Genomic DNA, 20,536 nt, shown 5'->3' with positions numbered 1-20,536 from the left:
GCTCTTCTAGACCTCCCAGCTGCCCCTCCAATCTCCCCCAGGACCCCAGGCTCTCCCAGCAACACCCCCACCCTGGGCTCAATGTCTATACGGAGGGTACCAGCTGACGTGGAGGTCCAGGTGGTGGTGTTTGCTCTCATTAGACTGTGAGCCCCTTGAGGGAGGAGCTGGACCTGGGATGCAGGGAGGGGAACCCAGGGTAGGTCAGCTCTGGAGGTGATGGGGAAGGACTGGGAGACCCAGAGGGGCACAGACCCTCATGTGTCTGCATCTGCAGGTCTGCTCACTCTGCATGTGTGCCTGTGCAAAAGGGAAGGGCCCAAGGTGAGGCCACCCAGAGTCTGAATTTGCTCAGGACAGTTCTGTCTCCTGAAGATGCTCTGCTTCCCATGAGATGGACCTGAGATCTGTCTGTCCTTCACAACCTGGGACTGGGGCCCCTGTCCCTGCTGCTATTCTGGTAGTCTCAGGATCGTCCCACTCATGGACTCATTCATCCATTCATTCTTTCAAAATAGGAGTTTAGGAGCCACTCTGTCCCAGATGCTTGCCAGGCACCAACTGTGGTCTGATGAGGTGGCTGAGCCCTAGCCTCCCCTTCCCAGCCTCCCTCTCCTAATCTCCACCTCCAGCCTCGACTTCCCAGTCTCCCGCTCCCAGCCTCCCCTTCCCAGCCTCTACCTCTCAGCCTCCCCCTCCAGCCTCTACCTCTCAGCCTCCCCCTCCCGGCCTCCCCCTCGCGGCCTCCACCTCTCAGCCTCCGCCTCCAGGGCCCCAGGGTCCCTGCGGGCTCCAGGGCTCACTCACCCGTCGCTGCTCTGAGAATCAAGGGCAGAGAACTCAAGGTCTGCAGGAGAAGCCCCTGCCCACAGTACAACTGATCAGGGGCAGCAGCGAGGACCCTCCCATCTCAGACACCTGTCCGATGCTCACACCTGGGCAGCTGCAAGCCCCTCTCTCTTCTCTCTCCAAAAAAGGCAGATGATACCGGCCCATCTGTAGCCAGAGGGGGGCTCTCGGGGGCTTTAGGATCCCGGGGGGCAAGGGGAGCAGTTGGGGTCAGGAGAGACCACAGTAGTGGTTCTCAGCTCTCAGTGCGGTACAGTATTGCTACTGTTTTTGTTGTTGTTATCAAGTTCTGTACCTCCGAGAACAACTGTACATGTGCAGATAAAGCATTTGATCATGTCTAACACCCTTCCATGGTAAGAACACTCAACAAACCAGGAACAGAAGAGAACTTCCTCAACTTAATCAAGGGCATTTATGAAAAACCCACAGCCAGAGCGGAGAGTGGAGGAAGGAGTCATGCCTTTATTTAGCAGGGAAAGTGGACTTTTTTCCCCGCCACCTTCTGGCCTCACTAGCCTTCCTCGAGGTAGGTTCGGGCTCTCCCGAGGCGGCTTCATCTTGGTCGCTGTCCACTGGGGCCGGTGGTGATGGGCTATGAGACCTGCGGACGAGCTTCCCAGGGAGGGTGGGGATCGTGTAAGCAACTTTAGAAGTGTAACCCTCAGAGTCCGGTCGGGACGGTGTAAAGGACGCGACCCCGGACCCCGGGCCGGATACACTTACCCTGGCAGGGCGGTGGGACACCCGCAAGGGCGGGAGCTTGGAGCCCGCATCTGATCGCTCGTATCGGCCCAAACGGGCCAAAGACGCGCCTCCGAGCACGCACGCCAGGCCCCGCGTGTCCTCCGCTCGCCGCGGTCCGGCAGCTGGCGCGGCTGGTTCCACAGCGCCTGGGCCCGGTGGGACGGCGGCAACTCCGGCCGCAGGGGCCCGCGGTCCGCCCGGATGGATGTGCCTTGGATGCGCGCCCGGAGCGCGCCCACCGCCTCCTGCTGGCGCGCCTGGCGCTCCAGCGCTGCCTCGCGCAGTGGAGTTGCTGCCTGTCCTCCACACCCATTTTCAGCAGATCCCGCCGCAGAGCCCGGGTCTGGGCCAGCTGCTGCCGCTGCAGCTCCTGCGGGCGGGGCACGGGTCAGCACCGGTCCGCGGCGCGCACCCACCTCGCCCGGCCCCAGCCCGGCCCGCCCGCGGGCGCGCGCGCACTGACTATGCCGAGCTGCAGCTTCTGCTCCTGCTGCTCCAACTGCGCCGCGCGCGCCTGCACGTCCACCAGCTGCGCGCGCAGCCCGTCCTCACGGGCGCGGTAGATTGAAGTCAGCTCTGCGCGCTGCCTGTAAATCTGCGGCAGGTCCACGCCGCCCTCCCGATCACGCCTATGGGCGGAGTTGGCGCAGCGCTGCGCGCCCCTGCTCCGGTAGGTGACGGAAAACAGGTTCCCTTCGCGCAGGCGCGCCGCCTCGCTGTCAACCAAACGGTTGTCAGCCCTCACTTGTTCCAAGCGCTGCCTGCAGGCCTGCAGTTCCTCAGAGCGCCCCTTGTGCTGCCGATGCAGGTACTGACGGCGCTCCGACAGCGGCGGCTCAGCGCCCTCTCCCGCCGCGGCCCCCTGGCGCCCGGCGCGCAGCCCCTTCTTCTTAGGCGCCATGGGTCGGGCCCGTAGCCCCGACCCCCCAAGCCCGAAACTTCCGGCTTCCACTGACTCTAGGAGTCACGAACCTGCGGGAGGCAGAATCAGGAGTTTGGGGTCAATCAGGGTTCAGCGTATTGTCCCCAACCTCTACCAGTGGGGTCTTACCGGACCCTGGCCGCGTCCTTCTGAAAGTTCAGGGCTGGAAGGCCCCAGACCTTACCTTGAAGTCTTGTCATTGTGAGGGGACATACATCTACTTCAGACACGTCTGCTCTTCTCAGACTTAGAAGCTAAGCCCCTGGGCTTGGGGCCCACCCTTTCCAGAATCAGGCCCAGCTATACCCTGATTCCTCTGTCTTCCACACTGGGTCTCTGGTTTTCAGAGTCTTCTGTCCTTCCTCTGGCCCCCATAGCTGTTCCTTCTGTGCACCCCATCTCAATATCAACACAATAATGCCATATCTAGTTACAGGTCTGCTTGCCCTAGGGTAAGCTGAATTCCCCAAAGGCAACAGTTAGAACCGCACATGAAACAATGAACTGGTTCCAAATTGGGAAAGTGCAGTTCAGTTCAGTCGCTCAGTCATGTCTGAGTCTTTGTGACCCCATGGACTGCAGCATGCCAGGCTTTCCTGTCCATCACCAACTCCCAGAGCTTGCTTAAACTCATGTCCGTTGAGTCGGTGATGCCATCCAACCATCTCATCCTCTGTCATCCTCTTCTCCTCCTGCCTTCCGTCTTTCCCAGCATCAGGGACTTTTCTAGTGAGTCATTTCTTAGCATCTGGTGGCCAAAGTATTGGAGCTTCAGCTTCAGGATCAGTCCTTCCAAAGAATATTCAGAGTTGATTTCCTTTAGGATTGACTGATTTGATCTCCTTATAGTCCAAGGGACTCTCAAGAGTCTTCAACACCACAGTTCAAAAGCATCAATTCTTTGGTGCTCAGCTTTCTTTATAGTCCAACTCTCACATTCATACATGACTACTGGAAATACCATAGCTTTGACTAGATGGACCTTTGTTGGCAAAGTAATGTCTCTACTTTCGATGAGACATCAATGACGTCTAGATTTGTCATAGCTTTTCTTCCAAGGAGAAAGTGTCTTTTGCCCCTTTGCTCACAGGTGGGGACTAGGGAGGGGGACCTACCCAGAAGGATGGCAAATGGGTTGTGGGCAAGCTGAGAGCCATGAAGGATGTTTTATGGGAAGGACACTGAGGAAAGCAAGGCCCCTGACGCCTGCTCTGAGGCTGATATCAGACCACAAGGCTGTGAGATACACCCAGAGTCTTGCCTTTCCTCTGATAGAGAAACTGAGGTTTCCTGAGCCTTGGTTGCTTTCGGGCAGTGAAGACACCACCAAAAGAGATTAATCGTTCTCATCTCCCTTGCTGACTCTGTGCGACCCCGTAGACGGCAGCCCACCAGGCTCCCCCGTCCCTGGGATTCTCCAGGCAAGAACCCTGGAGTGGGTTGCCATTTCCTTCTCCAATGCATGAAAGTGAAAAGGGAAAGTGAAGTCGCTCAGTCGTGTCTGACTCTTAGCGACCCCATGGACTGCAGTCTACCAGGCTCATCCGTCCACGTGTGCAATGAGTGCGGTTGTGCGGTAGTTTGAACATTCTTTGGCATTTCCTTTCTTTGGGATTGGAATGAAAACTGAGCACATGAGTCATGATTATATAATTAAGAAGTATCCTGCTATGTTACTTCTGGGTTTACATGTGTGGAAAATTGCCTTCTGCAGGATGTAAGCAAAAACGTGTTCCACACTTAGTCTTGCACTCGTAAGAAAGGCGGCTTTGGGGTCTGAATAGGATTTTGAGAGGTAGAAAACATGAGATAATGGTGTAAAAACCAAGAGACAGGAAAAGAAAAGCAAGTTTGCGGAAGAATGAATATAGTGTTTTGGCTGAAGCAGAGCTGCATTAAAAGATAGCGTTGGGGACTTACCTGGTGGTCTACTGGTTAAGACTCTGAGCTTCCATGCAAAGGGCATGTGTTCTATCCCTGGTCAGGCAACTGAGATCCCATGTGCTATGTGTCACTGCCAAAAAACAAAAACATCCACATAAACAACAATAATGAAAAAGATTAACAGAGGTGTATTTGGGTAGAATTAGAACAGGAAAAAATTGAACAAGTGAGGAGGCAAAAGAGAAGTTTATTGTGCTCACCTAGGCATGAGGGGCAAGGGCCAGAAGGAATGAAACTTGGAGGGAAGAAAAAGGGAGTGCAGATGAAAGACAGCCTTCAAAAGACAAGTCAGCAGGGCTTGGACACATTAAATGACAGGTGAGCAAACGGAAGAAGACAGAATGACACCAGTATTTTCATTTAAGTTGGTGTGGTGTGTACGCTGACATCAAGAAGAGCAAAAGTAATATTTAGAAGGGCAATGACAGGTTTGACTTTTTCATGTTGAATATGAATTAACAGAGAAACATTTGAAGTAAAATGTCCAGGGGCATTTGGAAAACTTACATTGCTCTGACCCGCAGATGGAGTTGGAAGTCATCTGCATGGAGGACAGAACTGAAAGAGGTCTTTATTATCCAAAGATTTATAGTGGAAAGGTCATTTAAATAACTTCATACAGAACACCACCACTACATACCTGTAAATGGTGGAAAAATTTAATAGGAAAAAAGTAATTACAGTTATTTGTATGTTATAATTAAAGCAATTTCTATTCTAATTCCAACTGGCCACTAATTCCTAGAATGAGCAAAGAATTCATTTCTTTTTGTCGCTGTTTTATATACCCAGTGAATCTGTGCACCAGTCTCTCGGAATCTACACTCTGTGTTACTTTCTAAAAAATTGTGTAAATGTACATTTATTTTCTAATCTTTTTGTCATCACAAAGTTTTTGTTTTTTTTTTTAACAAAAATCATTGGTATATTGATTTGAGTTTTGTCTGGTCTCTTATGCACAAATATCACACATAGTAAAAAAGTCAGTCTTGGACTCTTCAACATGTAGTGAAACTTTAAAGACCCTTTTAGCAAGCAATCTGAATGCAAGATCCTTTGACATTTTATTATTGTTTGCCTTGAACTAGCTTTTTGATATTTTTTTTTAAATTGTGGTAAAAGACACGTAATATAAAATGTATTAATACCATCTAAAACTTTTCAAGTGTGCAGTTCAGAGTGTTAAGTATATTTTACATTGTTATGCAACCGATCTTCAGAAATCTTTAGTCCTGAAAAACTGAAATTTCATAACCATTAAACAATTCTCCATGTCTCCTTCCCCTTAGCTCCTAGAAACCACCATTGTGACATTTTCTCTTCTTTTTTAACTTTTTAACCACACTACAAGGCACGTGGGATCTTAGTTCCCTGACCAGGGGTTGAACCTGTGTTCCCTGCAGTGCAAGGGCAGAGCAAGAAGCAGGATTCTAGGTGTTTCTGGGTGCGCAGCTACAGTATCATTATAGTAGTACTAAAATCTCACAAGCACATGTCAAGATCAATATATTTTATTAGTCTAACGATTACAGGGAGTTAAGTTATTGGCCTTAAACAAAAGGCCAATAACTTTGTTTATGTGACATAAAGAATGGAATGAAAATTGGGGGATTTTGATGTCTAGTTCTGATTTTATCACAAAATATGTGACTTTACACAGGTCAGTTTACTACCCAGACTGAACCTCTCACATTTCTTCTGGCTGTGATTCTACACATAGTACGATACACCTTTCCTAAGGCTGACATCTAGTGGATACACTTAAATTTAGTATTTAAAAATGAATAAGCTTAGTTAAGCTATTTTAAGTAAAAGACTCACTAGGAAGCCTGGTTATGTGCAATAAGTACAATAAATTAGGAGACCAATATTGCTCCTTAAATGAAAGTGAACCATGATAAAATAATATTACATCAGATTGTCCTGGCATCTTTGAATTTGATTCAGAGATTACGGGTACTCTTCCATACACCCAGCCATTAAAAATTAAGCCACTAGGCAAATTAGCCGCCTGAGTTGCAAATTTAGAAGAAAGCAAAGAAATGCTTCCTGCTCGAGTGTCCTGCATTCAGGGACAGACACAGGATATGACAAGGGCTAGTACAAAGTTCTAAGTAAGTGACTTAGGAGTGTATAAGATGGCGTATGATGGAAACATGAAAAAAAAGTTCTGAAACTCAAAATTACCTATTTTATAAGGATTATGAAGGTTTTTCTTTAAAAACTATGACCACTGAACAAAAGCAGTATTCTGAATTCACTTTCTTAAAACCTACCACTATTTTGAAATCACGGAAAAATTACATATATCAATACCTGTATGTGGTAAAAATACATACATTGAAAGGCAAGGGAATGATAAACACAAAATCTAGAATACTGGTTATCCCTGGGAAGGCACAGGGCCACAGGAATGGGAAACTTCAGAGGTTTAGGGAATACTCTAGTCCCTCAATGGCTGGTAGATTCATGGAATTCTTTTTAAGCTTTTAAATTCCTAAATAAACTCTAGCCTCCAGCAGACATTCTATTATATAGTCACTACTCAATAAACATTAGTTGAATTAATCAATGAATTAAAATTCAAGTGAAAAAAGCTTGTTCATCAAAGAAGAGCGTATCTAAACCAAGGGCATCCGTAAAAGGTGCAGCTTTAGGTCAAATGAAACAAACTGCAACTTTACAAAGTAGGCGGTAAGCTTATGGAATGTGCTAACTACAAAGGAATAATTAAACTATAAGTTCCACAAAAGCTGCTGCTGCTGCTAAGTCGCTTCAGTCGTGTCTGACTCTGTGCGGCCCCATAGACCGCAGCCCACCAGGCTCCCCCGTCCCTGGGATTCTCCAGGCAAGAACACTGGAGTGGGTTCCCATTTCCTTCTCCAGTGCATGAAACTGGAAAGTGAAAGTGAAGTCGCTCAGTCGTGTCTGACTCTTAGCGACCCCGTGGACTGCAGCCTACCAGGCTCCTCCGTCCATGGGATTTTCCAGACAAGAGTACTGGAGTGGGGTGCCATTGCCTTCTCCGCCACAGAAGCTGAGAAACTTAATTAAGGGCAAGGCTAACAGGCAAAGGTTTACTGCTGATAAACTGCTGATAACTAGACAGCAATGTTATCTTCCCACAACACTCTTTATCACCTCCGAACAAATATGCATTGGTATTTCTCATGTTCTTATGCATTACAGCAGTGAGAGCCAAAATTCTTAAAATCTTGATCCTAAAACCTAACATTCATCCTCAGAAAAATCGCCTCTTAACATATCTTGGCGGGGAGGGTAAGGGCTACAGAGACGTTTTCGTCCACTACATATACACATTCTGCCTCATTCTCAAGGAACTTGGGCCTCACTCCCAGGTAAGGAGGTCTCAAGGCGGTGAAAAGGAGGAAATAAGAACCCACCATCATTCTTTTCCCTCAGAGATTTCAGAGCAGAAGAAAAGGGGGAAAGCAGGAGACCTCCAAGCTCAGAGAAATCTGCCAGTATTTGATAAACACAAATAAGAATCTCTAGTTAGTACATTATGACTGTAATGGTTAAGAGGCTCTTAAAAACTGTCCTTCAGGGACTTCTCTGGTGGTCCAGTGGTAAAGACTCAATGCTTTCACTGCAGGGCGCACAGGTTCGATTCCTGGTTGGGGAACTAACATCTTGAATGCCACAAAGCACAGCTAAAATAATTTTTTTTTTAATTAAAAAAAAATTTGTCCACTTTCCCTCATAATTTGAATTAAAAGGTATTCTCTGAAGCAAGAATTCCATTTTTTTTTTTTTTTTGGTTGGACTGTGGTTTCTTCTTTTTTTTTTGGCTGTACCGTGTAGCAAATTCGGATCTTAATTCCCCCACCAGGGATCAAATTTTTGCCCCCTGCACTTGAAGCACTCTTCCTAACTACTGGACCATCAGGGACGTCCCTGTGGTTTCTCCAAAACGTTAACAGTCACCATGAGGAGTGAAAGATACCAGACAGAAAGGTTTAATATCCAATCATCAACGAGTAAGAAAATCTTAGACCAGGAAGGGACCATCCACACTGGCCTCGGACTGATTTTGAGCTTCCAAAGCAGTGAGAAATAAATTTCTGTTGTTTATGAACCACCTAGTCGGTGGTCCTTTGTTAAAGCAGCCCAAACTAAGACATGCATTAAAATGGAAGACTCAAGCTTGACCATCTAACCTTAGTAAGAATGTATTCTACAACATCTGTCTTTGCCAAGCTGTAATCGAGTCTCTGCTTAAATACTTTATTCAGCATGAGTACATCCAAAGAGGAAGTCATTCTGTTTTCAAATGACACCTTTCTAGACTTGAGTCAATTTTTTAAAACTTTTTAGAAACTTCAGCCAATAATCAAATGACACACTTAATCTGACATGAAGCCCATCCTCAACCACCACACAAAACCTGCATGAAGCTGAAACTTGCTAATTTCTCCTCCTTGGTCCCAGTTCTCACCGGCCTCCTGGAACCAAACTAACCAAACAATCCCTGTGCTGCTTGACAGCGCGGCTTTTAAGAACATCTTTAAAATATGGTATCAGAGTCAGATTACAATGATAGAAAGAATCAAAGGACCACAAGCAAAAAAAAAAAACACCCAAAACAAAAACCCCACAAATGTTCTATTCAAAAAAAGCAACTGGCAGACACTTGGTGACATTTTACAAGTCTTGACCTTTTTTGTGTGCTTCGGTAACACAAACATCAGAGCACTTACTATTTGCATCCTCCCTATGACAGTTATGACATTTCTTGTGTTAAACTTTAAGTATCTCAAGCTGACATGCTATTTTTTACATGTTTATTTCATATTCCTTGAACTAGAACGTGAGTTCTCTGAAGGCAGGGTCTCTCCAAGGTATAACTCCTCTTCTACTCCCTTTTCTACAGACTAGGTTGCTGTTTCTGTGATTACTGATTAGCAACTAGAAGTTTTTTCAAAGCTATTTCTGTTAGGATATTTCCTAAGGAATGGATTGTAACTCTACTTCTTTAAGATTAGTTATACAGACATAAAAAACTCTACACTTACTCAAACATGATGGAGAAAGAAAGGTCTAATGGATTTTTCACTAATAGGAGTTCTTTATCTGAGGTTCAGAGAAAGAATTCGGTGATCTGTGAACCTGAACGGGAAACTTCTTACTAACCTTTATGTGAAATTTAGCAATTCCTTCAATTAGGATTATAGGCAACAAGCCACTGTAGGATTAGAAATATCTATTGAACGTGTTATTGGTAAAAATCACAGGTATTTTCATATTACAATTACTACAAATTCATCATTATTTATTTTTTATCATTATCTGAAATTACAGTACTTAACTAAATTGTCACTAAAGGTTATTCTCTAATGTGAGAAGCATCAAAAATTTGTATTTTTAGTATTTGTTAACTGTATTTCAATAATAACGGGTTTCTTTTTTAATTCTATGCATTTTACTTCATAAAACCATGGATCATTATTAGAATTCATGAAACAACAACAAAATAAAAGGGGGGTAACTCCTGCCCTATAATAGAGAGTGTGGGTGAGGTGATTACAATTCCAAAGAATGACCATAACTGTCATAATCATATCCATTATAATAAAATGACAGGTGAGTTTTAAAATATAAATACCTGCTTATGATTAGAAAAAACAAAAAGGGACTTTAAGCTGATCATTTTCACTTAGACAAGAAAAAGTATATCTATAGAAAAATTAATTTTCAAATACCTATTAACTTGTTATAATTAAAACAATCACAGGATTGTAAATGGTTAGGTACTCAGGACCCTTTAACAGCGACTATTTACTGTTGCTGTTGCGTTCTTTACTTTCACCATTTTATAAAAGGACCAAAATCCATTACAGCTAGAATTCTTATATTAAGAAAGTATGTAAAAATGTCTTTCCTTCTAGCTAGCTTCAAAATATACACATACATTTTATTTCTAACTACTAGAACTATGGCTTGGACTTTTCCTGCTCAACTATACTGGTGATAGCTAAAATGACTTAGAAAGGAATTCAAGGAAAAACACATACCTCTCCTATTGAAAGGAAGCTGGAAAAAAAAAAAAGTTCCAATTAATCTACATTACTTCCCATTCTAAGACAGAAACTAAACAATATAAGGTATTTTCCTAGAGACATTTTTAGCAGTTCAATAATATGCACAGAACATTTTTCTTAAATTATGTTTAGCAGATATCACTTTTCATTTAAACCATAACTTTTCACATGTATTTGAATAATCATTTCCCCCAAAGACATATTTACCTTCAGCCAGTGCTGGTGATTCTGTTCGTGTCCCTCCTATCTGTTTAAAGAAAGGAAAAAGGAAGACAGTCTATAACATTATTTTTAAAACAAGGTGTAATTTTATTAAAACTAACTTTAACCACTAAGTTCATCAATGCTATCATATATCACATGTATAAGCCATATCCTTCCCCTCTTGGGTTAACTCAACAACTCTTTATGGAGGACTTACTAAGGCGTTATCTTAAGCCCTGAGAAATATCAGTAAGTGATATACCCTAGTTGTCACCATCAAGATATTCAAAGACAAACAGGTGTACCAAGTACTCAGTTCTCATCAGAGCTTATGAAGCAGGAGGTAACAAGAGAAAAAAATAAAGAAATTCTTTACTCAGATGATAAGAGAAAAAACTAGCAATTCCTCCTTATTCATGTAAAATTATCAAAAGAGGCATGTTTCTATATTCTTATCACAATTTAAGTTCAGTTTCAATGTATTAGAAAATCAGTTTTACTACAAGTACTAAGATCCTTATATTCCATGACAATTATGCCAGAGGCACATTTGGCTAAACTCACTGAACCACAAAGTCCTCTCAAGGACTGGTTTTCCTATTTCAAAGCCTTATTAAATAATTTTAGGTGAAATAAAGTTTTCAGAATGAATTTAACTTTGCAACTAAGAACAACTATAGCCATATGACCAGCTGAATTCACATAGAATGAGCGGAAACATTTGACTAATGTAACTAACCACTTTTATGAGAAGATTTCTTTCCCTATTTATCTGGTACAACCCAAGAGTCCGAGATTAACAAATTTAACAAAACTTCCTATATATAAAAAATTGGCAGCATCTTGAGGGAATTGGGCACAGTTCTCCCAGTGGTACACGATCTGACACACTCTTCCCAAGGTAGAAATGTGGTGCTATCTCTGATAGAGTAAAAAAAGAAAAGAAAGAAAGAAAATTATACAGATATAGGATCCAAAAGATGAACAGTAGATTGGCAACCTTAGGGTCCACTGAATTAAAATTTCTGATTCTAGGGGAGAAGGGAAGGCACTTCTGTCAGGAGATGCAAGAAGAATTCTGAAGCAGTAACCAACAGGAGAATAATGGGAGAGGGTCCTGTAAACTGACCCCTCACCATGAGGACTCATGGCAGCTCCTACACAAGAGACAGTGTACAGAGAACCCAGGGGATGGGACTGAGGCTGCCATGCCCACTGACAACCATAAATGGACAACTATCGCAACACAGCCCAGAAAGCATAAAGTAACCACAGGCGCTGATCCCTTCGGGAGGAAAAGTCTGGGTCACTCCACCAGGAAAATGCCTCAGCCTGTTGAAGGGGGCTGGCTGAAGGTGAGGACAATCTAAACTTAGTAGTTGACTGAACTAAAGAACGTCATTCCTTCTGTCGTAAGTCTAATGTAGAAACTGTGGTCAGCCACCATCTTGAAAGCTTAGTAGTAGGTGGAACTAAATGGCAAGCACCTAATGGTGGGCTGCACAGGACACCCTCCCGCCCCGCCTCTTGTTTTTACTCCAGCTGAGGCACCTCCCCTTAGCGGCTTGCTGCACTGGTGGGGCTCACTTCCTGCTCAGAGGCTTTGCAATAAGAGACGCCTACAGGAACTCTTAGGCCATCCTGAGTCATAATGAACCTGGAAGTATGAAGGTGTTAATACCAAGAGCCTGGGCAATCACTGGCCATTGGTGAGATGAAGTCTGGTAGACAAACACCCTCCTCCTCCCACCAATGGGCGTATTCTTCATATCTTCTCAGGGGGTTTCTTCAAGATCAAGCCCAAATGCTCACAGAAGTGACCAGGTCAATAATACTCCCTTAGATTGACTTTCCTTTTCTGTTTCACTTGCCCCAGTTCTCCAACTTGTGTTTCTCATTAACACTTCCCCCAAGAAATCACCTGTCTGAAGAGTCCCTGTCTTGGGCTCTGCTTCAGGAGGTGAAAACATGTCTAGACACTTGTCCTTCAGGACACCACACCTCCTTTCCTTTCTGTCCCACCCCACTGGATGCTCCCTCTTCATCTCCTGTGCTGAACTTTTTTGAAATCCCTGAATGCTGACATGTCCCAGGACTCAGTTGCAAGTCCTCCGCTCTCCTTGTGACTTCATCCTATCTCATAACTCTCTGAGTCTAAATTTAGCAAAATCTAAAACGTGCTCAAATTTATTTATCCAGTCCAGACACTTCTCCATCTCTGCACTTTCATAGCATTCCCTACTCAGTATCTCCACTAGGATGTTTTAACAGATAGCTCAAACTTAACATGTTCAAAACTGAACTCATCTCACTCCCCATGCCTGACCGACCCCGCAGTCTCCCCCATCATTTGATGACACTTCTATCCTTACAGTTGCTCAGTTAAAAACTTTGGATTTCTCTGCAATTACTCTTTCTCACATATCCCTTTTCAACTACAACTCTCACTACCTAAAATCTTCATGCTTTCTATTCTACCTCCTGTCCACTCACTGTCGAAGGCTGAGCTGCATTAACATTATTAGATCTACTATTACTTTTGTATTCAAGAGCCTCCAGAACAGGTGGTGCAAAGTGAGATGCTGAGATCATGTCGGAAGTGCTAACTGGGGCTTCGTCTATAGATTGTCACAGCTACTAACATGTCAGGCTAAAAAGGCAGGTGATCCACTGCTAGGTACTCATATAAAACCATTTTGAGATGTTATGAAGTAATTGAGTACGTTTTGGAAACATTCAGTAGGCCAAAATAAAGAGTCTGAGGGCTGTATTTGGTTGATGAACCATCAGTTTGCAGCTTCTGCTTCAGAACTTTGTACTGTTTCTAATTGCTGCTATACTATTAATCCTTAATCTGTTCTTATACTTTGCTCGATCAGATAAGAGATGAACAGGAGCTACTTTTGTTCAAAGCCTAACCACTCTGGTTTTTCTCACAAGCTCCTCATGGATCAACGCTACTACAAATGGAATGAATAAACACAGTTCTGCTTTTCCTGCCAAACGAAAACTTCCTTCCCTAAGACCTACTGCAGCCACCCAGAAATAAAACAAGTGGCTTGGCTGGCCACTTGCATAAACCGCAGAAGAAAAACCAGTGCCACTTACATAACACCATGGGGGAAAAGCTCTGTTGATTCTGTTTAATTCTTAGTAAATCATGAAATAATAAAACACCTGTAATTGTTTTCACCCTTTGAAATCAAACGTCAAGTCATAAGTAGTGAATATTAGATGATATGTAAATTAGACAATCCAGGATCTTTTATCTACAAACCAATTTCTTTGCCTCCAACAAAACATAAAATAGAAGAGTTATGACTTCAGAGCACTGTCAGCCACATTTACAGCTTTGCAGTATTTCAAATGATGGTACATAAATCTAACTGCATTAATAAATGGTGTTGAAATAACCCCATGGAAAAGTCCAACCTTTTCCACCTAGGTTGCAGTTCTCCTCCACTTGGGTATATGATAAAACATAACTGAATTCAATTTTTTTAAGTTCCCCTTAATATACACAGAGCAATTTAAAAAGCTATCTTAGAAAAGAGCACTTGAAATAAAGGGCCTACTGATTATACTCACAGATCAGACAATATTACGAAAAGTGCATTATGACATAATTCCAACAAATATCTGATAAGTTTTAAATCTGAGAACTTGACAAGGTATTCTGTGTCTATTTGAGAAAAAGGAAACATGCAAGTCTATAAAAATTTTCTGAGAGACAGAATAACAGGTGAGATGGATCCATCCTACTCATCAGAAATTAAAATTTTTTGGCCCTGGGTTAGATATACAGTGAGGGGAAGAAATCAGAAATTAGAATAGGTCCAACTGTATATACATGTTTAAAAAAGAAAAAACCCAACACCAACTATTTATCACAAAGTCTGTTTATGTATATACCACTAAAAGAGATACCCTAGGAGATACTACGATGAAAAAGATTGTGCACTCTAAAAATGTCTAGTCTGAGTATAGCAATTAAAATATTTAAGGTGAAAATGAGTATCATGAGAAATAGCTACACAGAGTGCTGCAGCAATCACGGAATTCCAGCTAGGAGTAGAGCCTGGAAATCAGGTATTAGGAAAGATTTTATGACGCTATGCAGCTCTGGTAGCTGAAGCAGATTTTGGAAAATGAATACAATCTGGGCAAGAAGAAAAAGAAGGTATAAGGTATAAAAAGAACATTCCATGGGAGGAATGTATAATCATCACAGGGCAGTGAAGAAAGAAAACTTAATAAACTGTGGTGAAGTAGTCCCACACTAAACTAAGATACAACCTTCTCAGCCTACACAGACCAGAGACGAGTCTAAGTCCTCACAGAACGACACGCTGCTGCGCGCACTGGTGTGGCCGTGGAGCCTCAGCGCCCGAGTCCAGGCGCGCCTCCAGCGCTGCGGCGCTTACACACCAGGGGGCGCTGCTCCAGTGCGGCGGGAAGACCCCCATCCCCAACCCCACCCACGGCCCCAAAGGTGGCATTCCTGTGCTGCGCCTGACATACAGATGTGGCCCCTCTCTGCAGAGGACAATCTGAGGGGACCGCTGCTCCAGTGCGGCGGGAAGACCCCGATCCCCAAACCCACCCACGGCCCCAAAGGTGGCATTCCTGTGCTGTGCCTGACATACAGATGTGGCCCCTCTCTGCAGAGGACAATCTGAGGAATTATCCTGGCTACACCCAACACAAATCTTTGTTGATGTAAGTTAAAATGTCTTATGATATGTAGAGGTCTTGATACCTAATGCCAAAATGCTTTACAAAGATACATCTCAATCTATAATGCCATCAGAACCATGCTTCCTGGACATGAACTTCACTGTTTGAAAAGTAAAAGGTGTGCACTACGGTGTGTTTCTGCACATGCACATACAATATGGTGCCTTCTTTCACAGTGTTTTTAGTGAGCTACTAAAGAACGTCGACTCTTTTTACTCTGCATTTGTAAAACTAGTCCTTTCTCGTTTTTCTATCAAGGCCTTACTTATTTTTAAGAGGATCACTGTCACTTTTGAACTCCTAGTTCAGACACTGTTTATATACATATATATATAAATGCATATGATAAAGTTAGACACTGTCTTCAAAAACGATCTACTAGGCTGCCATTTCATACGCACTTACTGTGTTTGAGACACACCGTGCATGATTTATTTCACTGAAGACTAACAATCTAATCAGATTAAAATTATTTGCCTCTTTTCCTTGATGAGGCTTTAAAGCGTGAAGTAGCTTGCCCAGAGTCACAAGAGAGGGAGACGGGAAGGGAGGCAGGGAATGAGTTGGAAAATTATTTTTCAGGAAACTGTTCAAGCAGTACCAGTTATAATATTCCTCTGTGTAATTGTGACTTTCTGTAAAGTAAATATTGGGTTGGCCAAAAAGTTCATTCGAGTTTTCCTGTAATACCGTATGGAAAAACATGAACAAACTTTCTGGGGAACCCAATGTTACCTTCCCATTAACATCCTCTGTAAAATTATGATGATTCCTTAAAGAATAAACCACAGCAGCATAACTGGAGAGCCTGAGGCAGTAGCTTCATAAAGATGGTATCACTAGGCTTTGGGAAAGTTGTCCAGAACCTTCTCACTGATCTCCTGGCTGCTGTCATCACCAAGCCCTGATTACTGGACTTTCTACAATGGGATTTCTCTAAGACCTAAACTCAGGTATGTTTTGAAACACACAGCAATAAACATACTATAAGATGCATTTGTGGACAACAGGTACTGTGATCATGCCAACCTAAAGATTCTACAGGCTTAAGTACATTCTGTAAAACAAATACATAACCTATTTTGCAGTTGCAAAAACTCAAATTCTTTAAAATAAATGTTTGTTTCAAAGAAAAGATAGGAATTTTTACTGTGGCTCATTTACTCTACTTCATATATTCAAAATTCATCATAAAATTTACACACATGATTAAACTTTAAAGAAATTATAAATAAGAAGAGTGAAAATAACAGGCAAAATAAAAAATTACAACTCTATATATAAAGAAAATACATTTTCCCCATGGACAATTTTGGAAAAGATCAAATAAATATCTATTCATTTCATTACACAGCCTCCTAAGAATATACAGGCTCCAAAATAATCAGTGATTGTATTAGCACTGACATGACCATCCTTTCTAGCTTCTGCCCTGCTTCATCACCTCCCACTACCACCCCTCCTTCCACTCCTAGCCCTACTCTGAACTAAAAAGTTAAAAAAAAAAAAAAAAATTTGGCTCATCTCAGAAAAGCAAAGTTGGGTCAGAAAACCTAGAACTGTTTTTCACCACAGTAACAGATGTAAGCAAAAAGGACTGACATATGATCAGGTCAAAGATGCACAAAGAGCTTTTCATGAAGCTATACTTGTGATTAAAAAAAAAAAAAAAAAAAAAACCTTAGCAAAGAATAGAAGAATAAAAGATATCTACCCTTACCAAAGCCTATAATAAATAGTCCTTAATGAAGAACTCTTAAAACATTCCCTTTAGAATCAAAATGAGACAAACAAGTCCACGATCAATACTTCTACTCAACACTGTATGCAGGTCCTAGCCAACTTTATAAGAGAAAGAGATTAAAGGTTAAAAAATTTTTAAGGAAAAAACAATTCATGAGTCTGGCAAGGTAACAATATTTTAATCAACATGAAAATCTCAACTGCATTTCTATTTTCCAGTAAAAAGAACAAAAGAGAATTTTCCCCACAGACACAGTTCACAATAACAAAAAGCAATCAGTAACTAGGAATAAACCTAACAAAAGCTTTGTAATTTCTGCATGAAAAACAATCATAAAACTTTAAGAAAGCCATAAAAAAATGTAAAGACATGTTCACAGACAAGAAGACAATACTGTAAGAAATGTCAATCCTTTCTAAAATCCACGTTAATATTCAATGCATTTCCAACCCAAATCCCCAAAGTATTCTTTTATAAAACTTAATACGTTCATGCTAACCTTTACATAAAAAAGCAAAAATCAAAAAACAGTCAAAATGCTCAAGGACTCAAAACAAGACAACCTGCTCAATCAGACATCAAGATATAAAATGAAACAACAGTAATTAAGACAGAATGGAATTAACACAAAGACAAACTGGCAAATGAAAGCATTGCCGAAAAGCAGAATGCACAGTCCAGGAATACATACGGACCTTTATGAAGAGGAAGCAAATCCTGAGGGACTGCACTGCACATCACTGGGGAGAGACTGCGGCATAAATGGAGCCAGGGTAATTAACTGTTCATAAAGAAAGTCAAATCCCTATCCTATACCACAGATAAATCAATTCTCATGGGATTAAAGACTTTAATTTGAAAGGAAAAACCTCAAATTTTAAAAGAAAATACAAAAGTGGTTCTTTATAATCCCAAGGTAGGGAAGTGAAGTGAAAACGCTCAGTCGTGTCCGACTCTGCGATCCCGTGGACTCTAGCCTACCAGGCTCCTCCGTTCATGGAATTCTCCAGGCAAGAAGACTGGAGTGGGCTGCTGTTTCCTTCTCCAGGGGATCTTCCCGACCCAGGGACGGAGCCCAGGTCTCCCGCACTGCCCTTCCCGACCCAGGGACGGAGCCCGGGTCTCCCGCACTGCCCTTCCCGACCCAGGGACGGAGCCCGGGTCTCCCGCACTGCCCTTCCCGACCCAGGGACCGAGCCCGGGTCTCCCGCACCGCCTTCCCGACCCAGGGACCGAGCCCGGGTCTCCTGCACCGCCTTCCCGACCCAGGGACCGAGCCCGGGTCTCCAGCACGACCCTTCCCGACCCAGGGACCGAGCCCGGGTCTCCAGCACGACCCTTCCCGACCCAGGGACCGAGCCCGGGTCTCCCGCACGGCAGGCAGACGCTTTACCGCCTGAGCCAGCAGGGAAGCCCCGAGGGAGGGAAGGAGAGCTCAATGTAGATAAAATATTGGAAGTATTAACCACAAATGAAAAGCCTGATAAATTTTATTCTATTAGCATCAAAAAAATTCTGCTTATTGACACTTTAAAGAAACTGAATATACAAACCACTAAGCTACAGAAAGCTATTGATGACATATATAACAGAGAAAGGATCAGTATCTAATATATAAAGAACTGCTAAACTCAGTAAGAGCAAGACAAATAAATCAATGAAACAATGGACCACAGTCATAAAGTGGCGTTTCAATAAAAAGAAACACAAAAGTTAAATCCTCAGTCTTGACGTTTATAAGCTAAAGCTGCATGAAATATCATTTTACACCCATGTGATTAGTAAAAATAAAGAGCTTTAACAAGAGTTTGACAAAAATGTTTATCAACAGGTACTCTCAGATACCCAGAATGTGGGATTATCAATTGACAACCACTTTAGGTGATAATTAAGTGATTATCAATCACTTTAGGAAACATTTGGCATTATCTTGTTAAAGTGAACAATCCTACTCTCAGGTATATACCTAGAGAAACTCTTGTATAGAGAAGCACTATTTGTTACAAAGGAAAAAAAGTAACAAAACACTGCAAACAACCTAGGTGTTCAATGATAGGAAAATGAATACACTGCAGCTTTTTCACACAATGAAAATTTACAGAGCAGTACAAAGGAGCTGTAGTCATCGAGAAGGATATGGATGGAATTTCAGAAACGATGAACTCATCAGAAGTCTTAAGAAGACTACATAGTGATTTTCACATAGCTCAAAAACGGCATAATTAAAATACATATTATTTAGAGACACAGACAATTGTGATTTTTTTTAAGCTATAAAAGTGATAAACACATAATTCAGGAAAAATATTTTCCTTTGGGGGGCAGCAGGGAGACTGTATAGGGAAGGAACAAAGCAGCTTCCTAGACCTTAATCAGAGGTGACTTCATGAACTTTCACTTTACGCTTATTAACAACTTATAACTTATTTATCTTTCATATATGAAGTGTTGAAGCACATTATAAGATGGTTCAGGTAAAACGATTGTGTGGATTCTTGGTCTGCATGTCGCGCTTATGCTGATAGGAAACAAGCATGTTTTCTCCTATCAGTGTTAAAACAACAAATCTACACGCAGAGCACAAAGGTGAATGGTACAATTTACTACTCTTTCAGGAAGCTGCTCCACTTTGAAAATAGCAGAAGTTTTTGAGATAAGCCTTGCCTCCTTCTAAGGTGTTTACAGTAAAAACCCCTCTTTTCTCCATTAGAATAATCAGAGTCAGAAGTTACTCAATTCAGAAAAATTCTTCAGATAGATATAATATACATGCACATTTATCAGCTAATCCTGTTATGAAGACCAAGACACATTCTTTGAATACAGGTCATTTCTAGAGTACTGAACATGATTTCCTGCATAGCCTACTGAGATTTTTCAAGCTCTCTGTGGTGAAGGACAGCTGTTTCATTTTTAAATTTTCCACCCATCATGGTGGAAAGGGAAAAAATCCAGAATACTAACATGCTAGAGTTAAAAAAAAAAAAGAAGACGACGACGAAGACGGCTAAAAAAAAGAAAAAAAAAGTTTTAAAAAGACTTTCAAAATACAAATCCCAATTCTCTGCAGATTGCCAACAGTTTATGAACTAGAGTTGGATTACAAAGCATAACATATAAAGCAGGAACTCTGGAGCCAGACTGTCAGGCTTAGCTCCAGACAAGTTAATCTCTCTCTGACTGTCTGCTTACCTCGAGAGGGGATAACAAACAGTAATACCTACTTCAGTGGGTTATTGTGAGGAGTAAATGAATACGTGCTTAGCACTGAGAACAGCCCCTGACATACAAGTAGCATGTAAGGGTAAGCTGATGCTGCTGTTATTA

General features: G+C 42.4%; 1 protein-coding gene and 1 long non-coding RNA gene across 12 annotated transcripts in view; one reads left to right on the top strand and one right to left on the bottom strand.

Moving 5' to 3' along the window:
- Positions 1 to 1,247: 1,247 nt before the first annotated feature.
- LOC122702155 (coiled-coil domain-containing protein 166-like) overlaps positions 1,248 to 20,536 on the bottom strand; it is a 36,568-nt gene continuing 17,279 nt past the window's right edge. For 3 of the 11 annotated variants that reach the window (XM_043915653.1, XM_043915651.1, XM_043915650.1), the window contains 5 exons: positions 10,732 to 10,771; positions 10,498 to 10,516; positions 2,056 to 2,568; positions 1,576 to 1,966; positions 1,248 to 1,464 (listed from right to left, as the gene is read on the bottom strand). In XM_043915653.1, coding sequence (XP_043771588.1) covers positions 1,251 to 1,464; positions 1,576 to 1,966; positions 2,056 to 2,497 — 1,047 coding nt within the window. In that variant the 5' untranslated portion in view covers positions 2,498 to 2,568; positions 10,498 to 10,516; positions 10,732 to 10,771 and the 3' untranslated portion in view covers positions 1,248 to 1,250. Of the gene's footprint in view, positions 1,967 to 2,055; positions 2,569 to 2,647; positions 3,115 to 10,497; positions 10,517 to 10,731; positions 10,772 to 17,904; positions 17,921 to 20,536 lie in introns of those variants that run through there. The other 8 variants (XM_043915654.1, XM_043915655.1, XM_043915658.1 and 5 more) reach the window with 7 other exon arrangements.
- Positions 11,449 to 13,930, top strand: LOC122702160. Its single transcript, XR_006343189.1, has 2 exons — positions 11,449 to 12,083; positions 13,669 to 13,930. It is a non-coding gene; the product is annotated as an uncharacterized LOC122702160 (long non-coding RNA).

The sequence above is a fragment of the Cervus elaphus genome, chromosome 10 (assembly GCF_910594005.1).
Source record: "Cervus elaphus chromosome 10, mCerEla1.1, whole genome shotgun sequence".
Lineage (NCBI taxonomy): Eukaryota > Metazoa > Chordata > Mammalia > Artiodactyla > Cervidae > Cervus > Cervus elaphus.
The sequence above is the reverse complement of the archived record's forward strand: the minus strand, read 5'-3'. Positions and strand labels throughout refer to the sequence as shown.